The 27,985-nt window shown below is 51.3% G+C and overlaps 3 protein-coding genes across 4 annotated transcripts in view; 2 read left to right on the forward strand and 1 right to left on the reverse strand.

The window, feature by feature from the left end:
• Positions 1-1,687: 1,687 nt before the first annotated feature.
• On the reverse strand, positions 1,688-12,733 carry ABCF2 (ATP binding cassette subfamily F member 2). Of its 2 annotated transcripts, none has more exons than XM_075747019.1 (15): positions 12,498-12,733; positions 12,072-12,240; positions 9,462-9,674; positions 8,368-8,550; positions 7,864-8,035; positions 7,614-7,709; positions 6,404-6,506; positions 6,223-6,318; positions 5,995-6,114; positions 5,348-5,437; positions 5,001-5,111; positions 4,683-4,745; positions 4,086-4,214; positions 3,071-3,274; positions 1,688-2,303 (listed from the first exon to the last, which is right to left on the reverse strand). In XM_075747019.1, exons 2-15 carry the CDS (start codon positions 12,223-12,225, stop codon positions 2,166-2,168), a joined length of 1,872 nt encoding a protein of 623 aa, XP_075603134.1. In that variant the 5' UTR covers positions 12,226-12,240; positions 12,498-12,733; the 3' UTR covers positions 1,688-2,165. The 2 variants fall into 2 exon arrangements, with proteins under 2 accessions (XP_075603134.1, XP_075603135.1); XM_075747020.1 differs by having other exon boundaries at positions 12,423-12,545.
• A 129-nt stretch (positions 12,734-12,862) lies between these two features.
• On the forward strand, positions 12,863-17,764 carry CHPF2 (chondroitin polymerizing factor 2). Its single transcript, XM_010307633.2, has 4 exons — positions 12,863-13,624; positions 14,283-14,847; positions 15,309-15,491; positions 16,272-17,764. The coding sequence occupies exons 1-4, from the start codon at positions 13,350-13,352 to the stop codon at positions 17,532-17,534; spliced, it is 2,286 nt and encodes a 761-aa protein (XP_010305935.2). The 5' UTR covers positions 12,863-13,349; the 3' UTR covers positions 17,535-17,764.
• An 8,077-nt stretch (positions 17,765-25,841) lies between these two features.
• SMARCD3 (SWI/SNF related BAF chromatin remodeling complex subunit D3) overlaps positions 25,842-27,985 on the forward strand; it is a 76,699-nt gene continuing 74,555 nt past the window's right edge. Inside the window, exon 1 of the mRNA XM_075747032.1 lies at positions 25,842-26,153. The gene's annotated coding sequence lies outside the window, so the exon portion shown is untranslated. The remainder of the gene's footprint in view (positions 26,154-27,985) is intronic.

Here is a 27,985-nt window from a genome sequence, read left to right on the forward strand (position 1 = left end):
CAAGGACTGAGTTTGGGAGACCTACTCATCAGTCACTCCGCCAGTGCTTGCACAGTCAGTAGCATTTCACCGAATTTAGTTTTATTCTAGGTCTGTCCTCATGGGAAGGCACCTGATCACCCACCCCTAGTGCAAATAAACCTCATAGTGACAAACAGGGTCTAAGTATCGCAGAAGGGCTTCTTGCGTCCAAGAACTGAAACATTAGTGAGCAGGTGGGACAGGCTGGAACGGTCACATCACCACATTTATGAAGGGGAACGGGCTTGGGCATTGAAGATACGGGCTAGCGGGATCCTTCTGGGAATGGGAGCAGTATATTCTGTGGTATCTAACGTCAAGAGATGTCAGCAGATGACTCATACTGGGAGTAAGGAGCAGGCAACATCACCACTTGTGTTTTGTAAGAGGCCATGCATTGACAAGGAACAGTAGAGGGCTTCCCCCTCTGATGTGCATTCCACCCACCCACTGATTTACAGAGCTGTAGTCAAGATCTCTGTGTTGGGGGAGACTGTTCACAGCAACTGGAACTGTTTTCCACCAGTCATAGCACACAAAGGCGCTCTCGTCATAAAGGAGCTGTTATCTGTTGCACCTCTCCACAACTGCAGCTGTGTCCAGCACCAACAGTTATAAACACACAGCTTGTTTTTTCTGACAAAGTGTTTAGTTAGAAGGAAGCCCTTTGGGGACAAGGAGCAGTGACTGGTCACTCAACATTAAGTACAGGGAGCCATTACATAGCAAGAGTGGAAGCTCATCCACTGGTCAGTATAGTCAAATTTGAACTCCTAGAATTGGGGAATTACCATCTGCTTCCCTAGACTGCATGTGCTAGTGGCTGTCCGTTCTGGAAGCTGGGTGCTGGGCTTGACTCACCCTTCTGCTATTTTTGTAGTATATGGACTGAATCACAACACAAAGACAAGGGAATCCCATAATCCTGCACTTGGGTGTAATATCTGCCACTTCTGGCTATGTTAAAGCCAACCTCACTTTTAAGACTACAAGCAAGAGTAATGGTGTAGAGGCTCTAGGCCACTTCTTTCACAGAAACGACCATCCTAGCAACAGAGGTGCAATTCTCATAATTTATCTAGATATAGTTTTGCTTTTGTGCATGACCAGGAAAGCCCTAGCTGAAACAGTTCAGAATGCCACTAAAAAACTATTTGGTTTGATTGTCTACCTTTTTCTTTAGTACCTTTTAATTGTTTTAAAAATACATGAAAAAATTATTTTATTCTGTGGGACAGGGTGAGGTTTAAACATCAAATTTTCTAAAAATTTTTTATTAACAACAAAGTAAGTGTTAAACTAACTTTAGCTGGTGAGCCTTTTTTAGTTAAACCTGCAAGGAACAAGTAACTAATTCATAGTTCAAAAAAATCCAAAAAAAACCATGCATGCCTTGGCTTGCTCCCCCTTCTGTCACTAACTGGAAAACCCAGCATTCACTCTGTGGGTTAGCAGAGGTTTTCCAGGTGTGAGGATCCTACTCACAGCTCAGTATTCACCACTTCATGTATCCCACAAGTTCTGGTCATAACATTGGTAGTACTGAAGAACTGAACCTTCACCCCAGAAGAAAGGGCTCTGCATCCTTACTCAAAGTTCAATCCTAGCCGATTTGCCCCAGCATGCCCTAGTCATTACGATGGCTCAGAAGACAAGACAAGACAAGACTGTTCTTCCCTCTTTATTGACTGATGGATTCTCAGGCAGATCTGTTAATTACACTGTTAAATAATAGTTAAAAACAAACCAAGGCCAGAGGAGTTTGAAGTGAAGTATCTAAACTGAAGCAGAAATTGGGAAGGAAGAGGCGAGAGAAGCTGGGCTGGGGTCTCCACTTCTGCATCACTGCAGCTCAGACACCCTAACTGCCACTGCCATGACCCCAGACCATTAGATTCCAAGGCCTGGCTCAGATGGGACATCATCTAAATACAGAAATGGTTGCCCAAACGTAGCCAGATCAGGAGAGAAGAGATCCGTCCAGATACAGAGGTGCAAGGCAAGTCAAGGGGAAGCAGTATTGCAGCAATCCTAGAACACAGCCACAGAGATAGCAGCAGAGTCCCATTCCAGTCGGCAGATGGGCGAGTCACATTGGCCACTGTCAGTCTCCACAGAGAGCACCTGACCGACTGCTCTGGAGCTCACACATTGTGGGTCTTTTTGGTGAGCTGCAGATCCTCATCCACCAGCTTGGACTTGAGATGTTCCTTATAGGCGAGTATGTCACCTTGCCACTTTGTGATTGTCTGCTTCTCACAGACCCAGATCTCCTGTGCAACCTGGAAGCAAGCACACATGGAAGAGGAGGAGAGGTTTACAGTACAGCATTTTATAATTATAAAATTAACCAAAATCTACTCTCTGAAGTCTGGTAAGAAAAGAGTTTAATAACTTTCACACTTCAACTACCGAAGAAAAATACCTGCAGGGAAATATCTTACCTAGTGTTTTCTGCATAATTTATACAAGATTTTAGAACTAAAACTCCTTGACCCCTTAACATTTCTTTTTTTGTTCATGGACACACACACACACAAAAAAGCCCTTCCTGCTAAATTGGGGGGGGGGAAAGTAGTTCTTGACCTGAACTACTTGGATATAATGCACTGAAAAGTAAAATTATACCTGAACTTGCAGATAAAGCTATAGCTGATAAATCAGCACTTGACATCTGTGTGTACGTGGTGCAATTTCCTTCGCCTGTGCAGTGTGAGTGATAAAACCCCATGCTATAATTACTCCAGTATGATTTAAAAAAATCTAGTTAAGGCCTCCACAGTGTGTCATGATTTCCATTTAACTTATTCTTCTCTTCTAGTTGTTGTGGTGGTTTTCTTTTTTTTTTGTTTTTTTTTTTTCCAAGTACCTAATGTTTTCCTAGACTAGCTTAGTAATTGTTTCATATGACCATGGCAAAGGAATCATGTCCAGTGATTTTTTTCACTCACACATCTTTTTGGGATGAGTAAGAGCCAGTCAGTTGAAAACACCTTAACTACTTAAAGTGTTAGAAAGGTACTCTGACAAAATTCACTACTCTTTTTACCTGTTGGATGAGTCTGAAGTCATGGCTGACGAGCATCATTCCTCCTTCAAATTCATTGATAGCATCTGCCAGAGCATCTATTGTTTCTATGTCCAAGTGGTTGGTGGGCTCATCCAGGAAAAGCATGTGAGGATTTTGCCAGGCCAGCCAGGCAAAGCACACACGGCACTTCTGCCCATCAGAGAGGTTCCTAATGGGGCTCACCTGACAAACACAGACACTGTAAGTTTCCCTGCAGAGCTGTGAACAGACTGCCACCCTGACAACAAAACATTCAGATCTCACACTGTGTTTCCAGCAGCTCCATGACACAAGAGGACAAAGTTTAGTCAGCCTTATACCTAAACAAAGCTTCTCTCACCAGCAGAACAAGGCAATTCCAGGGGCTTCTGAAGAAGGAGTGTCCATAGCAAGACCCAGCTTGTGTTAAAGGTTTCAAATGATAGTTAATTGAGGTCTGATTAGTGTTCATTGCATCCTGACACAACCATAAAACTACTCTCAACTTCTGGAGTGACAAATGGGGAAGAACAATGTAAAGTGCAGTGAAGAGGACAACTCCTGTCATACATGTGACATGTGATGTACAGAAGCATGTCATGTTTACTTAGAGCACCATGGGTGATCCTACCCTCTAGGTTGAGCCAAGTGGTCCCCACTCCTAGTTGAGAATGTGTTCTAGCATTTCTGCCTGGTATTCATCTCAGAAATAAGAGACAAGCAAACTAGTTCAAGTAACAATTAAAATATACTCAAGTCTAGCACTATGCTACAACTTGTCTTCTCTTCACCCGGATTCTGAGGAAGTCACCCATTCCAACCCACACATCGCTGCAATACAAAAAAAGCTCCTATGAACCATGAGGGTTTTTTTTTTCCTCCAATTTCAAAGGCGGAGATGGAAAAAGCATTTTGATGCTGCATTACACTGTCAGACATCAGTAGAGCAACAGAAAATGCAGCGGCTCTACTTCCCTAATGAGCAAAAAGCAAACCTCAACAGCTCCATACCCACCTGCTGCTTCCCAGTCAGACCATATCTGCCAATGATTTTTCTCATCTCCTCCTTCTCCTTGATCTCTGGGTAGCATTTCAGCATGTACTCCAGGGGTGAGAGGTCTAAGTCCAACTGCTCTTGCAAGTGCTGACAGAGAAGAAAAGTCAGCTTCAGGCTCTGCAGGCCACTCACTTCATGGCCAAAAGTACTTCCCCCCTTATACCCCTCTGGTACCAGCTGAGCAGCAGAACACAAGAGCCAATAACCCCACTCACAGCATAGCCACTGTGCTGAACTATTATGGAAGGAGTCTCCATATCAGGAGTAGGAGTGCTGTTTCAGAATAGCAGGCTTGTCCACCACCAAGCACAAGGCAACCATCTCTCCCATAAAAGGCAAGAGCCAAACAGAAAGGACCACAGCAAGCCTCTTTTCAGGGTAAGAACATTTGCTAGAGCCCATTCAGCCAATGGAACAGTTCCTTCCCCCATCTCCAGGCACAGAAGGGCAGCAGTGGGAGGGGCCTTAGAAGCAGAAATAGAGGGGCAAGATTCCTCATTCCTGACAGCTTTTTCCTCAGCATTTCATGTCCCTGGTGGCTGCTGTATGGAGTACCTGGTGGTATCTACCGATCTTCACATGTGAGTGCTTGCGAATCATCCCATCTGTGGGCAGAAGCTAGAAAAGATAAAAGCATTTCACCAGGAAATCCCTCCTTTTGCTGTATGCCAGAAATACAGAATCCAGGCATCTCTGCTCTGGCACAGAGGAGGCAGCCTGAACAGATAATATGAGAGAAAAAGCCTTATATTGCAGCAAGACCTTAGGATTTCCAAGGCCTGATTGGGGTGCTCTGGCAAATAAGTGCAGCTTTGTTGAAGACTACCCCAAGAATAAAGGTCCAGAACAGGGCAGACAATGTAGGGAGCGTACCTCTCCTGTGAGCAGTTTCAGCAGTGTTGACTTTCCGGCTCCATTGGGTCCAACAAGAGCTACACGGGTATCCAGGTCAATCCCAAACTCCAGGTTATTATAGATCCATGGCTGCAAATCACAAAAATCATGACACATATTATGCCTTTCCACTACTACCCAGAACCTCCACGCTGCACCTGTAAAGCTCTGTCCTCAGCAGACTCAGCATTAACACTGCCAAGACTAGTTTGATCCACCAGTCATATGCTGCAGCCTGATCAGAAAGCGCCAAAAGCCTCACACTCCCAAACACGGCAGGGATACAAGCAATCTCCATACAGCCCATGCACACTCTCCATACTCACCCCATCCTTGGTGTATTTGAAGCTGACATTCTGGACCATGATGACAGGAGGGGGGATTTTCCCACAGGGCGGAAAATAGAACGACAAAGTCTGTTAACACAGAATATTCACTTGTTAGACACTCTGGAGCACAAGACAAACCAGTTATTCTGGTATAACCATGCCTTACCACAAACACCATCTGTAGACCAAGGCACCAGACTGTGACTTTTTATGAGCCCCTCTAGCAACTCACTCACAGATTTATTCTGATTAGTTGCTTGCAAACTCATCTGCTGGCTAATGAGTCCCTATTTCTTTCCCCTTGAAACAAATCGTGGCTTATACTCTTCAAACACGTAGGAATTGCTCTGACCATCCTCCCCCATCTTCTCCAACCCTTAGACATACATTTCTGATTTCTGTGTCTGCAAAATAGCCTTACTGATATGACAAATCCCCTTCTCTCCACTAGAAAACTACTCCTCCTCTTTCCATTCTTCAGCATCACACTATCTTCAGTACAGTCATCCTTGGCATAAGGAAGGGTATACCATTCTTGCTCCCAGCTGTGTCAGCCATTCCTGCTGTCAGCTAAAGATCATTCTACTTACCTAGCCCATGTTTCCAATACTTATCTCTAGATTTAATCCCATGTCTGATCCTACCTTATCATTCACGACTCTCTCTGTCAAGCCAGAAGCCATCATTTTTTGAAGGGTCTTCTCCTTGCTCTGAGCTTGCCTGGCCAGCTTCGCACTACCATGACCAAATCGTGCAATGTAATTCTGCAACAAAACACAGAGTTAGCCAAAAGCCACTCTTTTGAGTATTGAGGAGGTGCAGGGATGCCCACCAGCATGGGTAGAAAGATGTTCGTGCAGTTAGGCAGATACCTTCATATGGGCAATCTGATCTTGCTCCCAGTGGAATCGCTTCATTTGATTTTCTTCTAGTTCCAAGCGAGTCTTTACATACTGATCATAATTTCCCTAGAAAAAGACCACAGAACATCAGGCATGCCCCAGAGAAAAGCTCCTCTGTTTTTGACGGTTAAGCAGGGCACCATTTACTCACCGTGTAGTACTTCAGTTTGCGGTTGTGCATGTGGATTATGTTGGTGCAGACACCATTCAAGAAGTCTTGGGAGTGGGATATCAGCACAAGGATCCGCTTGAACCTGTGGCACCACATAAGTTATAAGAGACTAAGCGAGGAAAGAATTCTTGCTCATTGGCCCTGATGGTCACAAAGGATTTACATGCACCAGATCTCTCTTGCCTGCAATCGGATTAAGAACAAAAAAGATAACAACTTTGCAGATGCTTTGGGAAATCTGGAGTAAAGCAGCTACAACCAGCTGCAGTAAGCAAATACTGCAAACACCTTTCGTTGTGTTAAAACACTCTTCACCACAAGACAGTCTTCACAAAGAGTCAAGAGCTGGCTACCCACGTGGTAGAAGACTAGCGCTACTGATGCAACTGATTCCACTGGCATCACGCTTCTAAGAAGTTTCAACCTTTGCTACCGACTTTCACATTGGTACAGACTACCATCTGTTAGGTACACTACCCTGTCTCCGCTCCGAATCTGAAAAATGATTGGTTAAAGCCTTCCAAAAAGAGAGGTTCAAATTACTTTCCTAAAACATCTGACTTCTAAAGCAAGCATGCAAAAGGCTCAACTGACAAAGCTGATGGAAAAACCTCTGCAAATGAAAAGCCCTTCTCCCAATACAGTCCTTTTAATGCACAAGCCAAATAGCCTAAGCTTCATAACTATTCCTAAGCTTTTTGCTTTAAGCCTTAACATTTTACCTTTGTTTACAAAAAAAGTCACCTGACATACCAGAACACGAGGAAACCGACACACTCAGATACTACAGTTCTGTGAAAACAGAGGAATGATATGAAGAAAGATGAGCTGGAAGCCATGTCTGGAAAGCTCACACTACTGGTACAGACGATGGTGCTGGTACACAGGCTGCCAGGGCTGCCCCTGGCTTTCAAGGAAGTAGCTTTAACTGGAGAGTACAGACCAGCATTCCTCATTTCTTCAGTGAGGGAAATACGGGGGCTTGTCTTGAATTCATTACCCTTGCGTCAAGAACCCTTCTGTAGACACATGCAGCAGCAAGCGCAAGAAGGTATCACTGGTACTGCAATATAGTTATGTAGCCACAAGAACTAGAGACAGTTATTCCTGTAGCACTTGCTCACAAGCTGACAAGATGTTCCAGCAGAAAAGCACAACCCATAGAAGCAGTAAACTCCTCCATGCTTACGTTTTCAGCTCTTCCTCCAGCCACACACAGGCATCCAGGTCAAGGTGATTTGTGGGTTCATCTAGCAGCAGCATGAAAGGCCGAATGAAGAGGGCTCTGAAAGGAGAGGGGAGATGACAGCGTAGGGTAAAAGCAGGTGACCCAAAGCCTCTCAGCTCTGCTCTGAGTTCTTAGAACAGTGTATGTGGCTCTGCAGAGTCAGGAGCAGGCAGGCATTCTCCCAGGAGGCAGCAGACAGTATATCACTCACCTAGCAAGAGCCACCCTCATTCGCCAGCCACCACTAAAGTCCTTCAGCTTCTTCCTCTGCATGGCTGGCGTGAACCCCAAGCCGTGAAGGATACGCGAGGCCCGTGCTTCTGCCTTGTCAGCATCCAGCTCCTCCAGACGTTCATATAACTCCAAGAGTTTCTCACACTCCGCTGAAAGAGAGCCTGCCTGTCAGCACTTCTACCAATAAAGGGCTCTCAGCTGCACCTCTATACTGCTGGGAAAGCTCATAGTCCATCTGCTTTATCACTATTCAGCCCCCTCCATTCCCAAGCCTGAGACACTTCTTAAGAAGCTGCACGGAATAATTTCATCCAAAGAAGTGATATCCCACAGGACTTCTCAACTAGTACAGGGCAGCTGGGGGAAATAAGTACCATAACATGTAAAAGCTCTGCCAAGGAACCCATATAAGACTTTTTCTTCGGTGGGGAGGGAAATGGAGGAAATGCCCCTTGTCCACAGGGACTCCGAGAAGCTTTACCATCTTCATGAGCCAGACGTTCCGCCTCTCGTTCTAACATGGCCCTCTCTGTATCCACCTCCATCACACACTGTAGAGGGGTCTTGTCACTGGGAGGCATCTCTCGGGTCAGGTGATAGATGTCAATATGCTCTGGGATGGGCACTTCTCGTTTCCCAATAGCTGACAAAAGCATGGATTTCCCTGTGTGCAGACAGACACTCCACAATTACTTGTTGGATTCAGCGAGATACAACGTTACAGAGAAATGGACGAGATGCAGTCAGATCCCATTGATTCCCTCCCTTTCCAACCCCAAAAAATCCTTGGGAATGTCTTGCCCAAGAGGCCAAAAGAATTAGAGACACAGCAGAGACTACTGCCTCACTGTGACAGGCTGCCCTCCCAGCTAAGGCTCACTACCCCAAGGACAGGATTGAGACATGAGAGCTCTTCGGAAACCACTGCAGTTCAGCCCTAGCCCAGATTTAGAGAACTTCATCCGTGCTGTATGCTTTCTGCTGTTATTAGGACCCCAGACTCTAAAGACTTCTAACATAGAGGAAAGTAATGCACTCATCACTAAAGAACCTAAATGTTTTCCTGAAAGTTAAACCAGCTGGTCACTTTTACTAGCTCTTCTTTGAGTAAACCCATATTCTGCACCTCTCCATGTAGAGCGTCACCTTCTCCAGGGACTGTACAGTTGTTTTCCCATTCAGGGCAAACCACACACTCCCTACTCCTCCATAGTGTGCAAGTTCTTTGACCAATAGCATCAGCATTGGGTTTATGGACACTGCTAAACAAGTCCTGCAAACAGGAATCAGATAGATTCACAGATCCCAGACATCTCACCCAACTCTCCACAGAAACAAGTTCAAATGCACAGTCCAAAGCCAGAATGCAACCTCATACTTCTACCAGCCGTTCTAGCAATTCCTCTTCCTGGGTGGGGAGATGGGAGAATGGAAACTGCCGTGTCCCGGCCATGTCTGTCTAACAGCCTTCTTTCTGGTTTCCAGCATTTACCACCTGCATCTGTCCAGCTTCTCAGCAGCACGGACTCTTCACTGAGCTCCAAGAAGCCCACATCACTGTGCCCCACAGCTTACCAATCCCATTGAGTCCAATCAGGCCGTAGCGCCTCCCGGAGTTCAGCTCGAGTTTTGTATCACTCAGCAGCTCCTGGCCGTGGAAGGTCAGCGAGAGGTTAATGATGTGCACATCAGTGCTGTTGGGATGGGAGGCCAGCACTCCTGTCACAGCCCGGGCGGCAGCTTTCTTTAATTCAAAGTCCTCCAGCTCCTTTGTAAGAGCATCCACCTCTATATGCAGAGACAGACGAGAAGTGTTACTGATTTACAAATACAAGGGAAGCCCCTGTACCAACAGGCCCAAGACCACAAAACCAACTCCCATGTCCCCATTTCTACAGAAATGTTGAGGAGGCCCAGATGCAATGACACTCAGCTTAGCAGATGGGTATATATGGTCTAACAGGAACTTCCACCTGCTCTCTGTTATCCAAGTATGATGGGACTAACCCTCACTGCAGGAAGGACTGGGGATGGGAAGAGAACTTACATAGTATTGCTTGCAAGCTTAAGGAAAGGGCTGACCAAAAGAAAACTTGGCTAGAAAATAAACAAAGGGAAAGCTGAGAGGAGGAAAGAAGCAGTCAGCATTGCAATAGGCCCTACCATTTTTTGAGAAGCTAATATGTCCATATGCATGCTTCCCTCTTCCTTTCCTCCTACAGTATAAGCAAATCTTTCTGTCATGCTCATCTTCTGTTGCAGCCTTGAGTTACAGTCATATTTTCAGTCCTTGGTGAGACACTGCCATTTGAAGAAGAAAATGGCACTGAGGATGTCAGCAATACTCCAGCTGCTCAGAGCAGAGACCTGGTGTGCAGGCTGTTCATGTTCAGGCCAATGAGGGAAAGCACTCTGGCTGTCAACATCTAGCACTCCTGGCAAAATCACTATTATCACCAAGGCAAATGCACCTTAGCCAAAAAGGAGCAATAAATGTAAACTTCACTGACACAGGACCCCCTCTGAAAGCACAGGCAGTGCAAGTAGACCAGTTACATAAACAAGCAAACCAGATGAATGAAAAGAGGGGCAAGGCAGTTTTATCCTTGAAGCGCAATTATCTCACAGGGAACTGCCAACGAGAAATACGGATGCACCTACCCACATAACCCGTCCTCTGATGTCTGCACTGGCTTACCAGCCTCCCCTTGACTCCCAACGCCTGCTCATCACCTCGGCTCTTCCACAACCCGAGCCACCGGCGCCTGCCCCGCCTGCACGCCCTTCAGCTTCAGCGGCCGCGGCCCCGGCCCCGAGCAGGCGGCAGCGCTGGGAGCCCGGAGCCCGGAGCCCAAGGCCCCGGCCCCGGCCCCGGCCCCGAGCAGGCGGCAGCGCTGGGAGCCCAAGGCCCCGGCCCCGGCCCCGGCCCCGGCCCCGGCCCCGAGCAGGCGGCAGCGCTGGGAGCCCAAGGCCCCGGCCCCGGCCCCGGCCCCGGCCCCGGCCCCGAGCAGGCGGCAGCGCTGGGAGCCCAAGGCCCGGCCCCGCCGCCGCGGCTCCCCAGGCTTCACCAATAGGAAGGCGGTATGCAAATGAGCCGTGGGAGCGGATGGCGATTGGCCGGCTCTGTCCGGGCGGGCGCCGAGTCCCCGCCCGGAGCCGGCGGTGCCGGTGCCCGGGGTCGCCCCGCCGCGGCGGACACCCGAGCCGGCGGTGACAGGGGCAAAGTCGCGTTCAGGCATTGGCAGGGCCTTGCCTGTGGTCCGAGCCCGCCAGCCCGGCGCTCAGGAGTGTGCCTGGGGACCACGGGGGCGCTGGTAAAGAGCGGGGTCCTCGGGAGACCGGCCCCTTCGCCGTGCCCTCCTGACCCCCGTGCCTTTGGCTGCCCTAGGTCCCTGTGTGACACGCCGAGTGTCTCTTAAAACAATGCACTGTAGGCTGAGCCTGAAAAAAACTGCGTGCCCAAAAGTCTGTGGGTTACCAGGTGGGCTAAAGTCAGGACCAAAAAAAAAACCCCCAAAACTCTCTGTGAGCTTTACTTTGCTTGTTTCCTTTAGGAAGGTCAACAGCTCTTTGTTGACAAAGTCTCTTTCATTAAGATAGCCAGGCTCTTAGTTTCTGCAAGCCAGGTATGTCCAGAGAAACAGGTGACCAGAGGGTCGTATCAGTAAGAATTCAAACACTACAGTGGTGCCTGCAGCAGGGAAAAAAAAACAACCCTCAAACCAACAACAAAAAAGAAACAGGTCTCAGCATCAAGTACTGGAAGATTGGGATGGTATCTGCTTGAGAGGGAACAGACACCATCAGCACGCTCTATCTTTACCCTGCAAGCCTCAAGCGACGGCCTAGGGAATCCTTCACCTGCACAGTCTCCGTAGAGCCACCACAAACCGCTGTAGTGTCCTACTGGCTCAGAAGAGAGAGAGTGGCCCTCACGGCAGACCCTGCCGCTGGCCTCGTGCCCACGAGGTATTTCATCCGAAGAGGAACAAACATCCCGGTTCACTATGCCGCGGGCACAACCAAATGCGCAGAGTCCCGTCCACACACCGGCCCTGGCTGGACACTCCCAGCGCTGGAACACGTGTGGCTGCCGGGCTGACCCCCACCGAGGGCGTCCTGCCGGCTGCACCGGGGCGCACGGACACAAGCCAGGCACCCGACGGCGCAGCGGGATTGACTCACCTGGCAGCGGCGTTCCGTTGGCCTCCGGGGGCCGGACCTCCTGCGGCTCCGTCCCGGCATCGCCGTTCTCCTCCGGGGCCCGGCGCGGCCGCTGCCGGGCCTTGGCTGCCTCCTTCTTCTTGGCCGCCTTCTTCTTGGCCAGGTCCGAGGGCATGGCGCGGCGGAGGGGCTGCGGCGGAGGCGCGACAGGCGCCGTTAGGCCGCGCCGATCCGGCCCGCACCGGGTCGCCCCGCCCCGCCCCGCGCGCCGCCCGCCGCCCGCCCCAGCCCCGAAGCACGCGGCGCCGCCGCGCCCGGCCGAGGGCTGCCCGCCTGGCCTCCCGCTAGGCTGCCCGCGCCTCGCTGCCTAACCCGGTGCGGTCCGGCCCACTCCTCCTCCCCCGCCGCGCCGCCAGGCCCAGCCCGCACCGCCCGCCCGGCCCGCACCGGCTGGTCCGCGCTTTCCTTCTGTCGCAACAGGACAGCTGCTACCGCGTGCGCACGCCCCACCCCCTCGGAACAGTGGCCAATCGGAGCGCGAAACGTCACCCGCGCCGGGCGGCCGCGCGGCTCTGGGAAGTGGAGTTCGCGCTCCCTCCGTCGGCCGGGCCGGAGCGCGCCGCCGGCTCCCGGGCACTGCGCGCCCCGGCGTGCACCGCGCCGCTAGCGCGAGGACCGGCCCCAGGCCCCGCCCCCGGCGCACCGCGCGCCCGCCGCGGGCAGGGGCCGGCGGGCGACGTTGAGCGCGCGGGGGGGCGGTGGCTCGCGGTACCATAGAGGCGACGGCGCCGCCAAGGCAGAGCGGCCGCCGGGGCACCATAGAGAGAAAAGGGGAAGCGGAAGCGCGCGAGGCTCGCGATGAGGCGGCTGAGGTGGCAGCGGCGGGAGCGCGGCCGGGCGGGAGTCGCTGTCTGCCCCGGCACGGAGCTCCGGGCCGCCCCCGGCCTGCGCGCAGACGGGCCGCGCTGCCTGCAGGTGAGAGAGCCCTGGGGCCGCTGACCCGCGCGGGCTGGCGGGGGGGGGGGGGGGGGGGCGGTGCGCGGTCCCGCGGGGCTGCCGCGCTCTCGCCCGCCCGCTGTCCCGCAGGGCCCGCCGCCGCCGCCCGCCCCGCCCCGTCCCGCCCGAGCGCCCCGCGCCGGCCATGTCCTGCGGCCGCCGGCTCCCTGAGCGCCGGAGCGGCCCTGTGAGCCCGTCCCGGACGTAGCGGGCCTACGGCCGCCCCCCGCCCGCCCGCCCGCGCCGGACGGCCCCCGCGGCTGGACGTCGCCCCGCCGGGGCCCCGCTGGACCCAGCGCCGCCATGCGCCTGGCTGCGCTGCTGGCCGCGCTGCGGCCCGTGCTGCCGCTCGTCCTCGGCCTCTCCCTGGGCTGCAGCTTGAGCCTGCTGCGCGCCTCCTGGAGCCAGAGCGGAGGCGAGGACCAGTGCCTGGGGGCGGCCGGCCGGCCCGGGCCCCTCGCTGGCAGAGCGCGTCCGGAGGCAGCAGATGGAAGGCCGGGCCTGGGCCACGAGGACTTCAGGCCTAGGATTGTTCCGTACTACAGAGACCCCAGCAAGCCTTACAAAAAAGTGCTCAGGTAAAATCTGCTCTCTTGGCCGCGCTCTCCTACAAGGAGAATCGTCATGTGTGGATGATGTCTGGGGTTCTAAATCTTCCAGTGGGTTAGCTCCACTGAGCTGACAGGTTCCAGGTGGAACGTGCCGTTTGAAATACCTCGTGTAGTAACAGCATGAGGCAACAGGGCAACGGCTAAGATTGTTACCTTAAAGGGGTGCAAGAGAAGTGTCTAAGAAGTTAATTAAACAAGGCAACAAAAACACCTCAGAAGACTGAGAATATTGCTTCTCGTATTACTCGTGTCTAATAGAACATGTTAAATTATTCTTCAAAATTTTTTTAACCAGCATATCATTAGGAAAATTTTGAGCAATTGATACTAGTGTGTGTAACTTGCAAGTGGCTAGGTCTGGGTTTGTTTTTTTTTTTTTCCACTTACACTTGCACAGTTTCCTAGCTCAGATAGATGATGTGAGACTATAGTTTCCTTGAAGGAAGCAAGTGTTTTTACAAAACGGGATTTTTACTAGTGAGTCTTCTCTTAAGAGCTCTACTTTTAGACTTAACTCTTTCACCATTGGTAGACTTCATCAAATAAAGACTTACCCCAAGTTACCATAATCCTTTGATTTCTGTCATCCAGCTGTTTGTCATGTAGGTGTGTCCTTCCTTTACAGAACTCGTTACATCCAGACAGAATTGGGATTCCATGAGAGACTGTTTGTGGCTGTGCTGACCTCCAAGGCTACCCTGAATACATTGGCAGTGGCAGTGAACAAGACAGTAGCCCACCACTTCCCACGCCTGCTGTACTTTACAGGGTTGCGCAGTGCCAAGGTGCCTCATGGCATGATGCTGGTGGCCCATGGGGATGAGCGTCCCATTTGGCTCATGTATGAGACCATGCACTATATCCATCAGCATTTTGGTTCTGACTACGACTGGTTCTACATCATGCAGGATGACACCTATGCCCAGGCTGAACAGGTCAAGGCTCTGGTGATGCACCTAAGTATTAACCAAGATGTGTACCTGGGACGAGCAGAGGAGTTCATCGGGGGAGATGAACAGGCCCGCTATTGTCACGGTGGCTTTGGCTACCTGATCTCCCGCAGCCTGCTGCTTAAGCTCCATCCGCACCTGGACAGCTGTCGCAATGAGATCCTTAGTGTGCGGCCAGATGAGTGGCTGGGACGTTGCATCATTGATTTCCTTGGCATCGCTTGTGTTTCCCAGCTCCAGGTACTACCTCCCTTCTCAGGGTTTTGTGTTAGCTAAGCGTGGCAGAACCCATGCTCTTACCAGTTCCCTGCTGCACAGCAAAGGGGCGTTTCTGTGAGCCTCTGCTGTGAGTTACGGAGGAGGAGAGGGCTGTGTGTGGCAGGCAGCATTGGGGAGAGGCCCATAATCAAAGCTGAGACGTTGGGGGAGAGAGCACATACAGTGTTTAATTTTCAGCCTACTAGTAGATGCTGATCCACAGGTTTTTGGAGGTTGGATAAAGGGCACGTTGGTACCAAGAAGCAAGCGTGAATGTAGTATGGGGGGGTAGGGTCGGGGTGGGGGACGACAACTCTTATACTTCCATTTCTGGGTACTGCAGTCAGCATGGAAAGAGAGGGGCAAATGCATGTCGGGTGAGGTAAGGCTTCTCTGTGAACTCGAGTGCCATGCCGGTCTTTTTTGGCTCTTGCCCACTTCAGGGCCAGCATTATCACACCTATGAATTGGCCAAAAATACTGAGCCAGAGAAGGAGGAAGAGGAGGAGTTCCAAGCAGCTCTTGCTGTGCACCCTGTTTCTGACATGACCCTGATGTACCGGCTACACAAGCGCTTCAGCAGGATCCAGCTGGACAGAGCCTACCAGGAGATCCAGGACCTCCAGGTACGTGGTGAGGGTTCAGCTGTGGGGCCCCCAACATCAGAAGGACATGGAGCTGTTCCAGCGAGTCCAGAGGAAGGCCACAAAGATGACCACAGGGCTGGAGCTCCTCTGCTCTGGAGACCTCAGGCTGAGAGAGTTGGGCTGGTTCAGCCTGGAGAAGAGAAGGCTGCGGGGAGACCTTGGAGCCCCTTCCAGTCCCTGCAGGGGCTCCAGGAAAGCTGGAGAGGGGCTGGTGCCAAGGGCAGGGAGGGACAGGCCAAGGGGAATGGCCTGAAGCTGCAGGAGGGGAGATGGAGATGGGATGGGAGGCAGCAATCCTTCCCTGGGAGGGTGCTGAGGCCCTGGCACAGGGTGCCCCGAGAAGCTGTGGCTGCCCCTGGCTCCCTGGCAGTGTTCAAGGCCAGGTTGGATGGGGCTTTGGGCAACCTGGGCTAGTGGAGGGTGTCCCTGCCCAGGGCAGGGGTGGCACTGGGTGGGCTGGGAGGTTCCTTCCAACCCAAACCATTCCAGGATTCTATGATCTGCAAAAACTCCTCAACCAAACAGGTTTCCTTTTCTTTCAACACAGATTATTGCTTCCGTTTGTAGGTGGCTGTCAGCCAAACATAGGATATAGTCCTGCGTTTCAGAAATAACATGGTGTCAGAAGTGCTATCCGAAACTGCTGGTGTAATAACTACCAAAATACAGTTCTAGGTGGTGAGGCAGGCTTGGGTGGGAGCTGGACTGGACCTCTTTGAGAAAATGGTAGGGATCAGTATGCGTTCTCTCTTTGCACAGATGCAGATCAGGAACCTGACGTCATTGACCCCTGCGGGCGAGGCAGGCCTGACATGGCCTGTGGGCATTAATGCCCCATTTCTTCCAAAGTCACGTTTTGAGGTAATCAGCTGGGACTACTTCACCGAGCAGCACCTCTTTTCCTGTCCCGATGGCTCCCCCAAGTGTGAACTCTCTGGAGCCAGCAAAGCAGATGTCAGTGAAATCATTGAGTCAGCACTTGAGCAACTTAACAGTCGCTACCAGCCCCTGCTCCGCTTCAGCAAGCGGCAGTTGCTGAACGGCTATCGGCGTTTTGACTCCACACGGGGTATGGAATATACACTGGACCTACTGCTGGAGGCAGTGACCCAAAAGGGCCACGCTCATGTTCTGGCCAAACGAGTGAGCTTGGTACGGCCCTTAAGCAAGGTAGAAATTATTCCCATGCCATACGTCACAGAGGCCACACGGGTGCAACTGGTGCTTCCCTTGACAGTGCAGGACGTGGATTTTGTGGCAAACTTCCTGGATATGTTTGCTATGAACACACTGGACACACATGATAATGCCTTGCTGACTTTGCTTTTCATCTACCATCCTTACGATGCCCAGCGAGTCAGCCAGGTGGATGTTTTTGCTGGAGTCAAAGCCATGGTAGGAGAGCTGGAGAAACGCTATGCAGAAGTTAAAATCCCCTGGATTAGTGTTAAAACTGAGGTGCCATCACAAGTGAAACTCATGGATATAGTCTCAAAGAAGCACCCTGTGGATACACTATTCTTCTTGGCCAGTGTCTGGACAGAAATCAACATGGAGTTCCTGAACCGCTGCCGCATGAATACTATTAGCAATTGGCAGGTCTTCTTCCCAGTGCATTTCCAAGAGTTCAACCCTGCACTGGTGTACCGTGGTGAGCAGACTGCTTCGTCCAGCACTGACTTCCTGAGAGACGGGCATTTTGACAGATACTCCTTTGCTGAGGCCTGCTTTTATAACTCTGACTATATGACAGCACGTACCAAGCTAGCAGCTGATATCCTAGACCGAGATGAGGTGCTGGAGAGCATGGAGGTATTTGATGTCTTTCTCCACTATTCTGGTCTGCACCTGTTTAGGGCTGTGGAGCCCGGGTTAGTGCAGAAATATGCACTGAGGAGCTGCAATCCCCGGCTTAGTGAGGAGTTATACCATCGCTGCGTGCTTAGTAACTTGGAAGGACTTGCATCCCGCTCACATTTAGCCATGGCCCTCTTTGAGCAAGAACAGGCCAACAGCACTTGAGAGACTAGAAACATCAAGAGCTTCTCAGCACCTTAACACTTGGCACTTTCCATCCCCTTCCCAGCCTTGCCATGGGCGAAGGGCATGTGAGGTCAAGGGAGGAGGAAGACTTTCTCAGCCATGCTCTGAGGTACAGGCATGGGCTACGGAGAGAGGCTGTTTTGGGGGTTTTTTTTGTGGGGTTTTTTTTGTTTGTTTTTTTTAAATAAATAAAAGCTGCTTTGCAGGCAGACTCATGTGGTTACTGGGATGAGGGGTGTAAAACAAGCTTATTTTAAATCACACAACTTTGCTGAGCAGTGCAGCAGAAAGAGAGTGAATGTGAGTTATGTACTAGAACAAAATTACCTTGGCTATGCTACTCTCAGTGCTGTTGTTGCACCCTCCTGTGTGTTTGTGTCTTCGTGCATTCATTTTTCAAGGACACATGAACACGGCTTGTCTAGTTTGCTGAAGTAAGCCTAACTGGGAATGAGGGGCAAAAGCACCCTGTTGTGACTAGCCCAGAGGCTTTCAGCTTTCCAGCCAGTATCCTAGAAATCAAAGGCCAAAGCCCTGATGTGAACTTGTGAATTTCAGTGTGATGTGACTAACCCCATTCATGGCTGCATAAGCACTCTTTAAGGAAAGAGATTGTATTTGCTATACTCATGAGGAGTATGAGGTGGAGGTCTGGTGTCAGCATCAAAAGATATGCTGAACGATTAGAAAAGCTTCAAAAGAAGTATTCAAAATCTGGAACATTTCTATCCAATTTGAAGCAATGTCAGATTTGTTTATTTAAAATGTAAGACATGTCTTGGTTATATTTACGTGGGAAGAAGTCAGATCCCTGCTAAATGCCTTCCCAGGATGCATGTTTGTTGTAAGCTAACCTTCAAAGAGTGGGAACAAGAGAAGCTCATAACTTTTTTCTTGTTATGAGTGGTTGATTTTATGTGAGGAGGTGCTGATCCATTACGATCCCAGTAGGAAGCTCAGACTTTGTAAGGTATGTGATGCATTAGAGCTAACACCGTAAAGAGAGAATAGTATAGATAATCTTACATCCTTTAGATGCCGGGAACCCCAAGTGGTGTAGCATTGAATGGGCCTCTGATCTACACACAGCATGCCATGCAGACCCCATGTGTAGAGTAGATTCTCCCATTTTGGCCATTAGCGCTATTATAGGATTACAAGAAAACAACTCTATTCATCATTTCTATTGTCAGACAGAAAGGATGTTTGCATGAGAATCTCTTGCCTCACTTTTAGATGAAGGCAGGGCCACACAGGTGACATAACGGCCGGTCGGTGTGGACTGAGAGCTCCCTGCAGGCTCTTCCGTTCCAATGGGCTGGCTGAGGTTGTCCTGCGGGCAAGGGATTTGTGCAGCAAACACGGGCCTGGATGTCATGCTGTGCAAAGCGCAGTACAAGCCTGTGCGCACCCAGGTTAGCTGTTTTGTGGGTCATCGACTCCTTGATGTACAGTGACTCTTCCAGTCAGGACCACTACAATTGCAAAGATGGACGGCGTAAGAACCCCTGCTGCTGCTTGCCTGGGTGGCGGTGTGTTTGTGTTCTTGGAGGCAAAAGAGATTCTGATGCATGAAGTACAACCTCACGTTGCTGGAGAGGACGCATAGCTTGTAAACGCAAGCTTCGATATAGTGTAATATCCAAGGAGAACTCCTTGAGTCATTGTTCTAGATCACACGTTTGGAAGGACTGGCAATGAGCATTGGATGCTGTAGAACACTACGTAAGCAAAGCAAGCAGACTGATTTGGTGCATGGGGGTAAAACCAGTGTCATGCAAACAAGTTGAAAGAATAAACATTGGAAAAGATGCAGTGAATTAACTGTTAGGAAATCTCTCTCTGTGGTAATGAAATGGAAAGCTATAGGGGATGTAGCAGTTGGAGATATCTGTGATGTAAAACAAGCTTCTACAGAGAAGGTTTTAAAATGACATAGGGTGAGTCCTCATTAGAGAAGAAAGAGAATCATGGGAAATGGGATAGTGAGAATTGGTGAACTGTCATTTAAACAAAACAAAGACATAAACCAAAATATTGCAGTGGATCATTGGTAAGTCACTGTCCATGTCAGTGCATATAAGGCAATGATGCAATACTACACAGAACTAGAAACTCTTAGAGCATCTAGTATCTTGGAAGAAAACTGAGTGAAGCTGGAAGATGATTTTTTTTTTTTTAAATCCAGTTCTGTGGAAAGGGAAAGCCAGTAAATACTGCCAGCAAACTGCTGAGTCCATAAGCTGAAGATTTACTGATTTAGTGGTTTACTGATCAAAACTCTGCATTCCAAGCTAGATTAGGCTATATGAAAGGAACAACTTGTGTCTTATGGGTAGACAGCTTGACTTTCACAGTTATGTTCTAGCTGGAATAGCCTGGGGATAGTAAACTAAAAATGCAATAAGGCAAATGCTGTAAAGAGGAAAGAAAAAAATCAAATGTTGAACAAATCGATCCAGTGTTAAACCAAACAAGAAAAATGTTAATTGCTCTTTACAGATACCTAACATTAGACTATAAAAATTGAAACCTGAAATGCTAACTGATAAGAAATTCGGTGTAGTTGGCATGCCTGTATAACTAATACTAGTCAAGGTTGTTGTACAGCAAGTAAGGCTTGGCAAATGACTTAAGCTTTTGAAGTTACATGTTGAGTTAAAGATGATCAGACAGCCATTACAGACCTGAAAATCCATTTATTTAATGCAATGCTTTAGCTATCAAACAGAAAGTTATACAGCAGCAAACAAATCATGTGAGTTAAGAACTGGTTGGCATATCAAATAAGAGACAATTTTGGATTTGGGCACTTCTATTTAGGTCCTAGGGGGATGGTTCTCCAGACACTTAATTGATGATTTGGAAGTAAATGTAAGAAGATCTCTACTGATAAAATCTGCCGATGATGTAGAAAATGACTACTGCAAAAAACAGTTATAAAGATAGGATAACAATGGAGAAGAGAGTGTAGCAAAGGCTATTCAAATAGATTTTGTCTTAAAGCAGTCAAATGCAAACTTACGTTCTTGGGGAAAATGAAAGCGTGTCAGTCCTCCAAAGAGGACTGTATTAAAAAAAAAAAAAAAAGAAAAAAGAGAAAAAAAAAAGTAAGCCTGGAAAGAAATTGACTGTATTAATGAGATTAATGAGAAAGCAGCTAAGCAGCTTAATTTGATGAGGACCCACTATTTTAGACACTAAAACACAGAGCTATCCCAGCCCTGTAAAATTTACAGCTTAAGATTAAGACATGATCTAACAGATCTATGTAGATAGACAATCTGGGGCAAACAGATGCTGTTGATGTGAGAGACAGCAATAAGGTCCCTTGTGGCATAGCCCTTTTTTTAAAGGCTTGAAGGGAACAGAGAGAGAAAAAAAAAGAATGTATGAGAGGTTAACAAAATTCATCTGAAAATTGGAAGAAATATTTTACAATGAGAGATGCAGAACTCCTATAGCGATAGGACAAGGGGTAATGGCTTTAAACTGGTTTTAATGGTTTTAAACTAAAAGAGGGCAGATTCAGACTAGATATAAGACATTTTTTGCGATGAGGGTGGTGAAACACTGGTGCAGGTTGCCCAGAGAGATGGCAGATGCCCCATCCCTGGATACATTCCAGGTCGGGTTGGACGGGGCTCTGAGCACCCTGATCTGGTTAATGTTCTTGCTCATTACAGGGTGGTTGGACTCAATGACCTTTAAAGGTCCCTTCCCACCCAAACCATTCTATGATCCTATGAACTCTAGTTACTTAAAAGGTTGTGAGGTGATCTGATTAGAGTGTATAAGTACATTTACTGTGTAAAAATCCTGGATACTAAAGAGACTTTTAATTGTTAGGTGTAAGGCACGACAGCAACACCAAAACTAACAGCTTTAAACTGCAACAGATAATTCCAACTGAAAATAGGCATATGCTTTTAGTGATGAAAGTGATTAGCTAGTGAAATTACAGAGTGGTAGCTACTCCAGTATGTTACAATTTACTTGGTTTGTGTAACAGAGCTCATTGGAGGCCCATGTGAAATTACTTGTCATATGTAAGTGGGCAGAATTAATGGTCCTTCACGGCTTTAAATTTCATGACTGTGAATATATAGTGGATGAAAATTGCAAAAGAGAAATCCATCAAAGGGTTTGAAACACAAAGCCAACACCTCTGTCACAGTAGGTCTCTGAATCACAAATCACTATGAGCTAGGAGAGCATTCAGGGAGGTATCACTGTGTGTCTACACTATTTTTATGATCTTTTCTAGGCATTCAATGTTGACCACTGTCAGGAGCAGGGTAAATGAGTCAGGTGTACTTATGATTTCATAGAATCATAGAATGGTTTGGGTGGGAAGGGACCTCCCAGCCCACCCAGTGCCACCCCTGCCCTGGGCAGGGACACCCTCCACTAGCCCAGGTTGCCCAAAGCCCCATCCAACCTGGCCTTGAACACTGCCAGGGAGCCAGGGGCAGCCACAGCTTCTCTGGGCACCCTGTGCCAGGGCCTCAGCACCCTCACAGGGAAGGATTGCTGCCTCCCATCCCACCTCCATCTCCCCTCCTGCAGCTTCAGGCCATTCCCCTTGGCCTGTCCCTCCCTGCCCTTGGCACCAGCCCCTCTCCAGCTTTCCTGGAGCCCCTGCAGGGACTGGAAGGGGCTCCAAGGTCTCCCCGCAGCCTTCTCTTCTCCAGGCTGAACCACCCCAACTCTTCTCAGCCTGAGGTCTCCAGAGCAGAGGTGCTCCAGCCCTTGCAGAATCTCCGTGGCCTCCTCTGGGCTCGCCCCAACAGCTCCATGTCCTTCTTGTCCTGGGGCCCCCCGAGCTGGACGCAGCACTGCAGGGGGGTCTCCCCAGAGCGGAGCAGAGGGGCAGAATCCCCTCCCTCGACCTGCTGCTCACGCTGCTGGACACGCAGCCCAGGACACGGCTGGCTTTCTGGGCTGCCAGCGCACGTTGCTGGCTCATGTGGAGCTTCTCGTCCCCCAGCACCCCCAAGTCCTTCTCCTCAGGGCTGCTCTCCATCCATTCTCTGCCCAGCCTGTATTTGCGCTTGGGATAATTTGTGCTTGATTTGACTCTGTACCACCATTTTTGTGTCATTAGCTGCAAAAAAAGGACTAGATCTTTTTCAAGGACATACTTCAAGTTCAGCCAGAAATGATAAACTGTTTGAGGATCATGATACAGAATTCATGGACTACAGTGGGGTCATGGATTGGCCAGGAAGACAAATTACCATGATTGTCATCTTTGACCTTACAAAACTGAGAAAATGCATTCCCTCATTAGGTGTCTGTTGTGCCTCCAACTGTGCTTACCCTTTGTTGTGGTTTAACCCCAGACAGTAAATAAGCACCCGGTCATGCTCCAGGTGTATGTACTTTTCTTTGGGCTCCATGTCCTTGGATATTTTTCTTCCTTGTCTTCAACTGTGGCATGGGTTACTTGCTCCGGTGGATGTCCTACCCAGGCTTATTTATCCTGTTGGAATAGTCTTTGCTGATCCCAGAGAAAGATGTTCAGTATATGTTACAAACACAGGAAGCTTTTGTCCCAGCTGCATTTTTAACTCCAAGAAACTGGTGAAAACAGACTCAACATCTTCTCACTTATGAAAAGGAGCTGCCACTCTATCCCTACCTAAAAAGAATACCTTTTTAAAAAAAAACAAAAACAAAACAACAAAACCAAAAAACCAGATATTGGGAACTCAGACATTGTATCTGATCATGGTGTCCATCAATCTTCTCCAAGAGTGGAATATAAATGATGTGACTCTCCCATGCGAGGGGGATGTGCAGCCTATCTCATCCGGGCAGCCTGCATGGAGTGGTTTCTCCTTCTGCTCCCCCGGCAGTGCTAACCAGTTCAGTCGTGTCTGTGCAGTCCCTAGGACAGCTGCACTTACCTCAGTCACAGCTGACAGGATGCTGAATTTTCTCACTCCAACTGCTAGCACTCCACAAAGTGCGAGCCAATCACTTGCAGATGGTCTAGGCTGTTCCACAGAGAAGTTTTGGAGTTGCTGCTGGTCAGATCAGATGACCAGAGACAGAGGACTGTATAATCTCAACAAGTGCACATTTCCCCTGCAAAAGCAAGGTATTCTTTCTCAGCAGTCCTCCATTCTTAACTCTAGCATGAAGGCTTATTTTCTGAGACACTTGACCTTAAGCATTACCTTGTCACACATCCATCGTGAAACATACTATACAGTATTGCAAAAAGCACGCAGGTTGCTAGCTCAGTCTCCTGCCAGGAGTCCTAGCCTGAACCACTCACTATACAAGGTCCTTTCTTGCAACACTATCTCAGGGCTTGCCCCTCATGAGTCAAGCACTTCAGCCAAGACAGTCACCCTCTCTTGCATTCCTCTTTCAGATTGTCTTTCCTGGATGTACCCAGCACTTACCATTTCTTCCAGGATGCTCAAAGGTGACAGTTTCCAGATTACAGGTAACACAAAAACTATTTTTCCGTTTACAACAGTGTTTTTCTGCTGCAAATAGCTGTAGCAAAAAGCTTGAAAACGTGACACACATGAAAAATGCAGACTGAAAAAGCTGAAGGCACATAAATATACAGCCCCCATTTAAAAATACCCAGTGAGACATAAATCCACAAGATTTTATTTCAGTTTTTAGACTTACACCCTTTTTGAACACTTGGAGTTGGCAGAATTGCTTGGCTTCTGCTCCTTTCAAACTGAGTTTCCTTTCACCCCTTTCTCACCACTCCTTGGAGCATCACTCAAAATTACTCACTTCTAGTGCTCAGCCTATACAAACTCCCCTCCTCATCCCTTACTGTTTGCAGCGCTTCTTCAACTTAAGTCAGACTCTCTCCAGTGCTTCTTCAAATTATTATTTGAAAGTGTACTTCACAAATACCTTCCCCTGGATATTCACAAAGTATTTTTCCTTTTCTTTTCCCATTACAGCTGGCACAGTGCAAGAGACCCAAGCTCCACCAAACCCAGTATCCTCAGCCCCCCAGGAGTTACTAGGTCCTTAAGAGAAGGGTGTGCAAATAAGTATGCAAATATAGGACAGTAACTCTTGGTACAGGCCAGTTTTGAATTTGAAATATCACACCCGCTTCAAAGCTCCCCCCCCCCCCCCCCGTTCACGCCCGATACACGCGTTATTGTGGTTCACATCATCACCGAAATTCCCGCTGAATCTCGGTAAATCCTTGCCCCCGCAGTGCCCCGCAGCACCGTGTGCCACCCTCGCTCGGCACCGGGCGACGACGCTCTCCGAATCCGCCCTCGAGTTCTGCTGCGAGCCGGGCGGCTCCCCGGCACTGCCCCGGGGCGGCACGCGCCCTCCCGGCGCCACCGCCACAGTGCCGGCACCGGCCCCGCCGCCAGGTGGGTCCGCGGGGCGGGTGGGCGGGGCGGGCCGCTACCGGCACCCCCGCCAGATGGGCCGGGGCCGCGGGCGGTCCCTACGGCCCACCGGCGGCCTGGGCGTAGGCTCTGTGGCGGAGCCCGACCCGCCTGACGGCCGCGGCTGGGCAGAGCGGGGCCGGGGCCGGTCCTGCCGCTGCCGGGCGGGATGGCGGCGGCGCTGTGGTGCGCGCGGGGGCTGTGGCGGCGGGTTCGGGGAGCTGTGGCAGTGAAGGGGGCTCTGGCGGCGGGTTCGGGGCGCTGTGGCGGCAGGGGGCGGCGGTGAGCGAGGGGCGCTCTGGCGGCGGGAGGGCGCTGCGGTGGGTGAGGGCGGCTGTGGCGGCGGGGACGGCTTGGGCGGGTGAGGGGCGCTCTGGAGGCGGGGGGCTGTGACAGTGAGGGGTGCTCTGGCGACGGGTGAGGGGCGCTGGAGCGGCGCGGGGGGCTCTGAGGGTGAGTCGGAGCGCTGTGGCGGCGGGGGGCGGGGGAGAGTGAGGGGCGCGCTGGTGGGTGGGTGAGGGGAGCTGTGTTAGTGAGGGCTGCTGCGGCGGTGAGGGGCGCTCCGGCGAGGGAGGAGGCTGTGGCGGCGAGCGAGGCGCTGTGGCAGGTGAGGGGGCTGTGGCGGTGAGGGGCGCTCGGGCGGGTGAAGGGCGCTGTGGCGCCGGGGCTCCGCGGTGGCAGGGGCTCGGGGGCCGCGGCGGCGGGAATGGGCTGCGGCGGCGACCCCGCAGCCTGTCCGACCCTCTCCCGAGGCTGCTGCGGACGCCGCCGGTGGGCGAGAGAGAGCTGTCCGGAGGCGGCAGAGCCGGGGCGGCCCGAGGGGCTGGAAAGGTACGGGCGCTGCCCCCGCCCGTCCACGGGAGGAGCTCCGCGCCGCGCCGCCCCCGCAGGGCTGGGAAGCGGGCGCAGGGACCGCGGCTACAGCGTCCTCCCGTCGCCGAAGCGGCGCTAAACCGCAGGGGGTCGGAGCGCGGCCGGGCTGGAAAGAGCGGTCGCTCTCGCACCGGGACCCTCTTCCCTGTCGGCGAGGGCCGTGCGCGCAGCCCGTTCCGGCTCCGGCGCGGGCGGCGGGCGACGCGCACTTTGCAGACGGTCCCTGCACCGCTCTCCGCAGCGCCGCGCAGGCGCTTCGCGCCCGGCGCTGGGACGGCGGCCCCGGTGCGAGCGGGAGAGCGGCGCGGCGGGGAGGAGCATGGACGGGACGGTGAGCCTTGCCCTGGGTCCCGCCGTCCCTCGCCCCGGGCTTCTGTCCGGCTCGACCCCGCAGCGGCACTTGCTGTGGCGGTGTCCCGGGCACCCGCGGGAGCCCTGGCTGCGGGACACCTCAGCCCGGTTACTGCCCCCCGCCAGCGGCACCCCCGGGCCGGGCACGGACCCCGGGCGCTGGCGCCGCTCCCGCCCCGGCGCTGCCTGCAGGGCACTCCCGACCGGGAGACTGGTGGAGTCTTGGCAGCGGACCCCACGCCGCCGGTGTGCCGCCCGGCGGTGCTGCCTCCCGCGCTGCTCCGCTGCCGTCGCACGGCTCCCCGCGGAGCCGGGGGCTGGAATACCCCGACGACTGGCGCGCCGCTCGCTCCGTTCTTCCCTTCGGGCTCGGCGTTGCGCCCGTGCAGCCGCCCACCTGGCCCCGCCGGTTGTCCCAGCGCGGGCCCCCGCGTCCTCGGCCCAGCTGAGGTGGCTTTGCAGCCTTGCAGGGACCCAACTAGCTTGGAGAGGCAAGCAGGGAAGGGAAACCCGGTACTCGTTTACCACTCCCAGATGTGGACTGCAAGCCTCCTTGGGAGGCTTTCCCTCTGCAGGGACTGACTTTCCCAGGAGAGACACCTGGAATCGCCCAGCCTGCCCTGGCTTGGTCCTCTTAACACCCTGTCCCCGGAGACACTCCACACCCCAGTGCTGTCCTGTGACTGACAGCTGTCTCCAGTGCTCCAGGAATAACCAGCCTTCATGCAGGAGATTCTCACTCTCAAAAGGTGCTATTTGTCTTGCAGCCTCTAAGCTGCCCTTCAGCTCTTGTTTTCAAAGGGAGATACATATAGTCCTAGATACTCTCTCAGGACAAACTAGGAGGCTAATGTAGGAGACCAATGCTCTGTATGGCCTTCCAGAAGATCTTGACTTCCCACACTGGCAAACCATCTCACTTTGGCACCACGAGCTTGCTGGAGATGGCTACTCCTTCCTGTTCCTGAGGCCTGAACTCTGTTTCCTCTATCAGTATGGCTTGTGGAGGGACCCTGTGTGCAACGTGCTGCTGGGAAAGACTGAGGTAGAAATTAAATGGACTGAGGAGAAAGCAAGGTCACTCACCAGTTAGCATGATCTGAACGTGTGTTTGTGCAGTATCCTTGTCTAATGCTGTCAGCACTGCCCTTCTCGAAGTGATTGGCTTCATGCTACTGCCCATCCAGGGGAGACCTCCAGCTTCTGGAAATAACCAGTTCCTTGGTGCTGCCTCAACCTTCTGTTTACCATGGGGAGACCACCATGAGAAACCAGCCCTTCTTCCCTGGCAGAATCCCCCACCCTCTCTCCGTGAGGAAGACACTCCCAGCCTAGCCTTTGCCCTAAGGCAGGGTGAGGGTGAGACTCCCAGCATTGTCAGCCTTTGGTTGCCTCCTTTTCGCAGTGCTGCAGTGATGTTCCTTTCTGTACCTCATGCACTCTCCTGGTCCAGCCCTTCCCACTTGCGCTGCCTCCATCGCTGTGTTCTGCCTCAGCCACTGCTTTCCCAGACTCTATCTCTCCCTGACTCCAGCTCTGTTTTAGCACAGTTCACCATTATCTTCTTTCTGCCCTTTGCTCCTCCCTTGTTTTGACCCTGCTGGACTGAGAACCTTGTTACTGTCCATGATGGAGTTGTCTGCTCTTGTGACCAGCACTGCCTAGGCTGGCACTGTGATGCTCATATTTCCCTCTCTTGCTTATCCATTCTTTGAGCTTCTAACTGCATGACTGAGTATGAGCTTACACCTGTGAATGCTGGTGTGTGCGTCTCTTCTGCCGTAATGCTGCTTTTCTTCATCAGCTACAGCA

Source organism: Balearica regulorum, chromosome 2 (genome assembly GCF_011004875.1).
Source record: "Balearica regulorum gibbericeps isolate bBalReg1 chromosome 2, bBalReg1.pri, whole genome shotgun sequence".
NCBI classification, from domain to species: Eukaryota; Metazoa; Chordata; class Aves; order Gruiformes; family Gruidae; genus Balearica; species Balearica regulorum.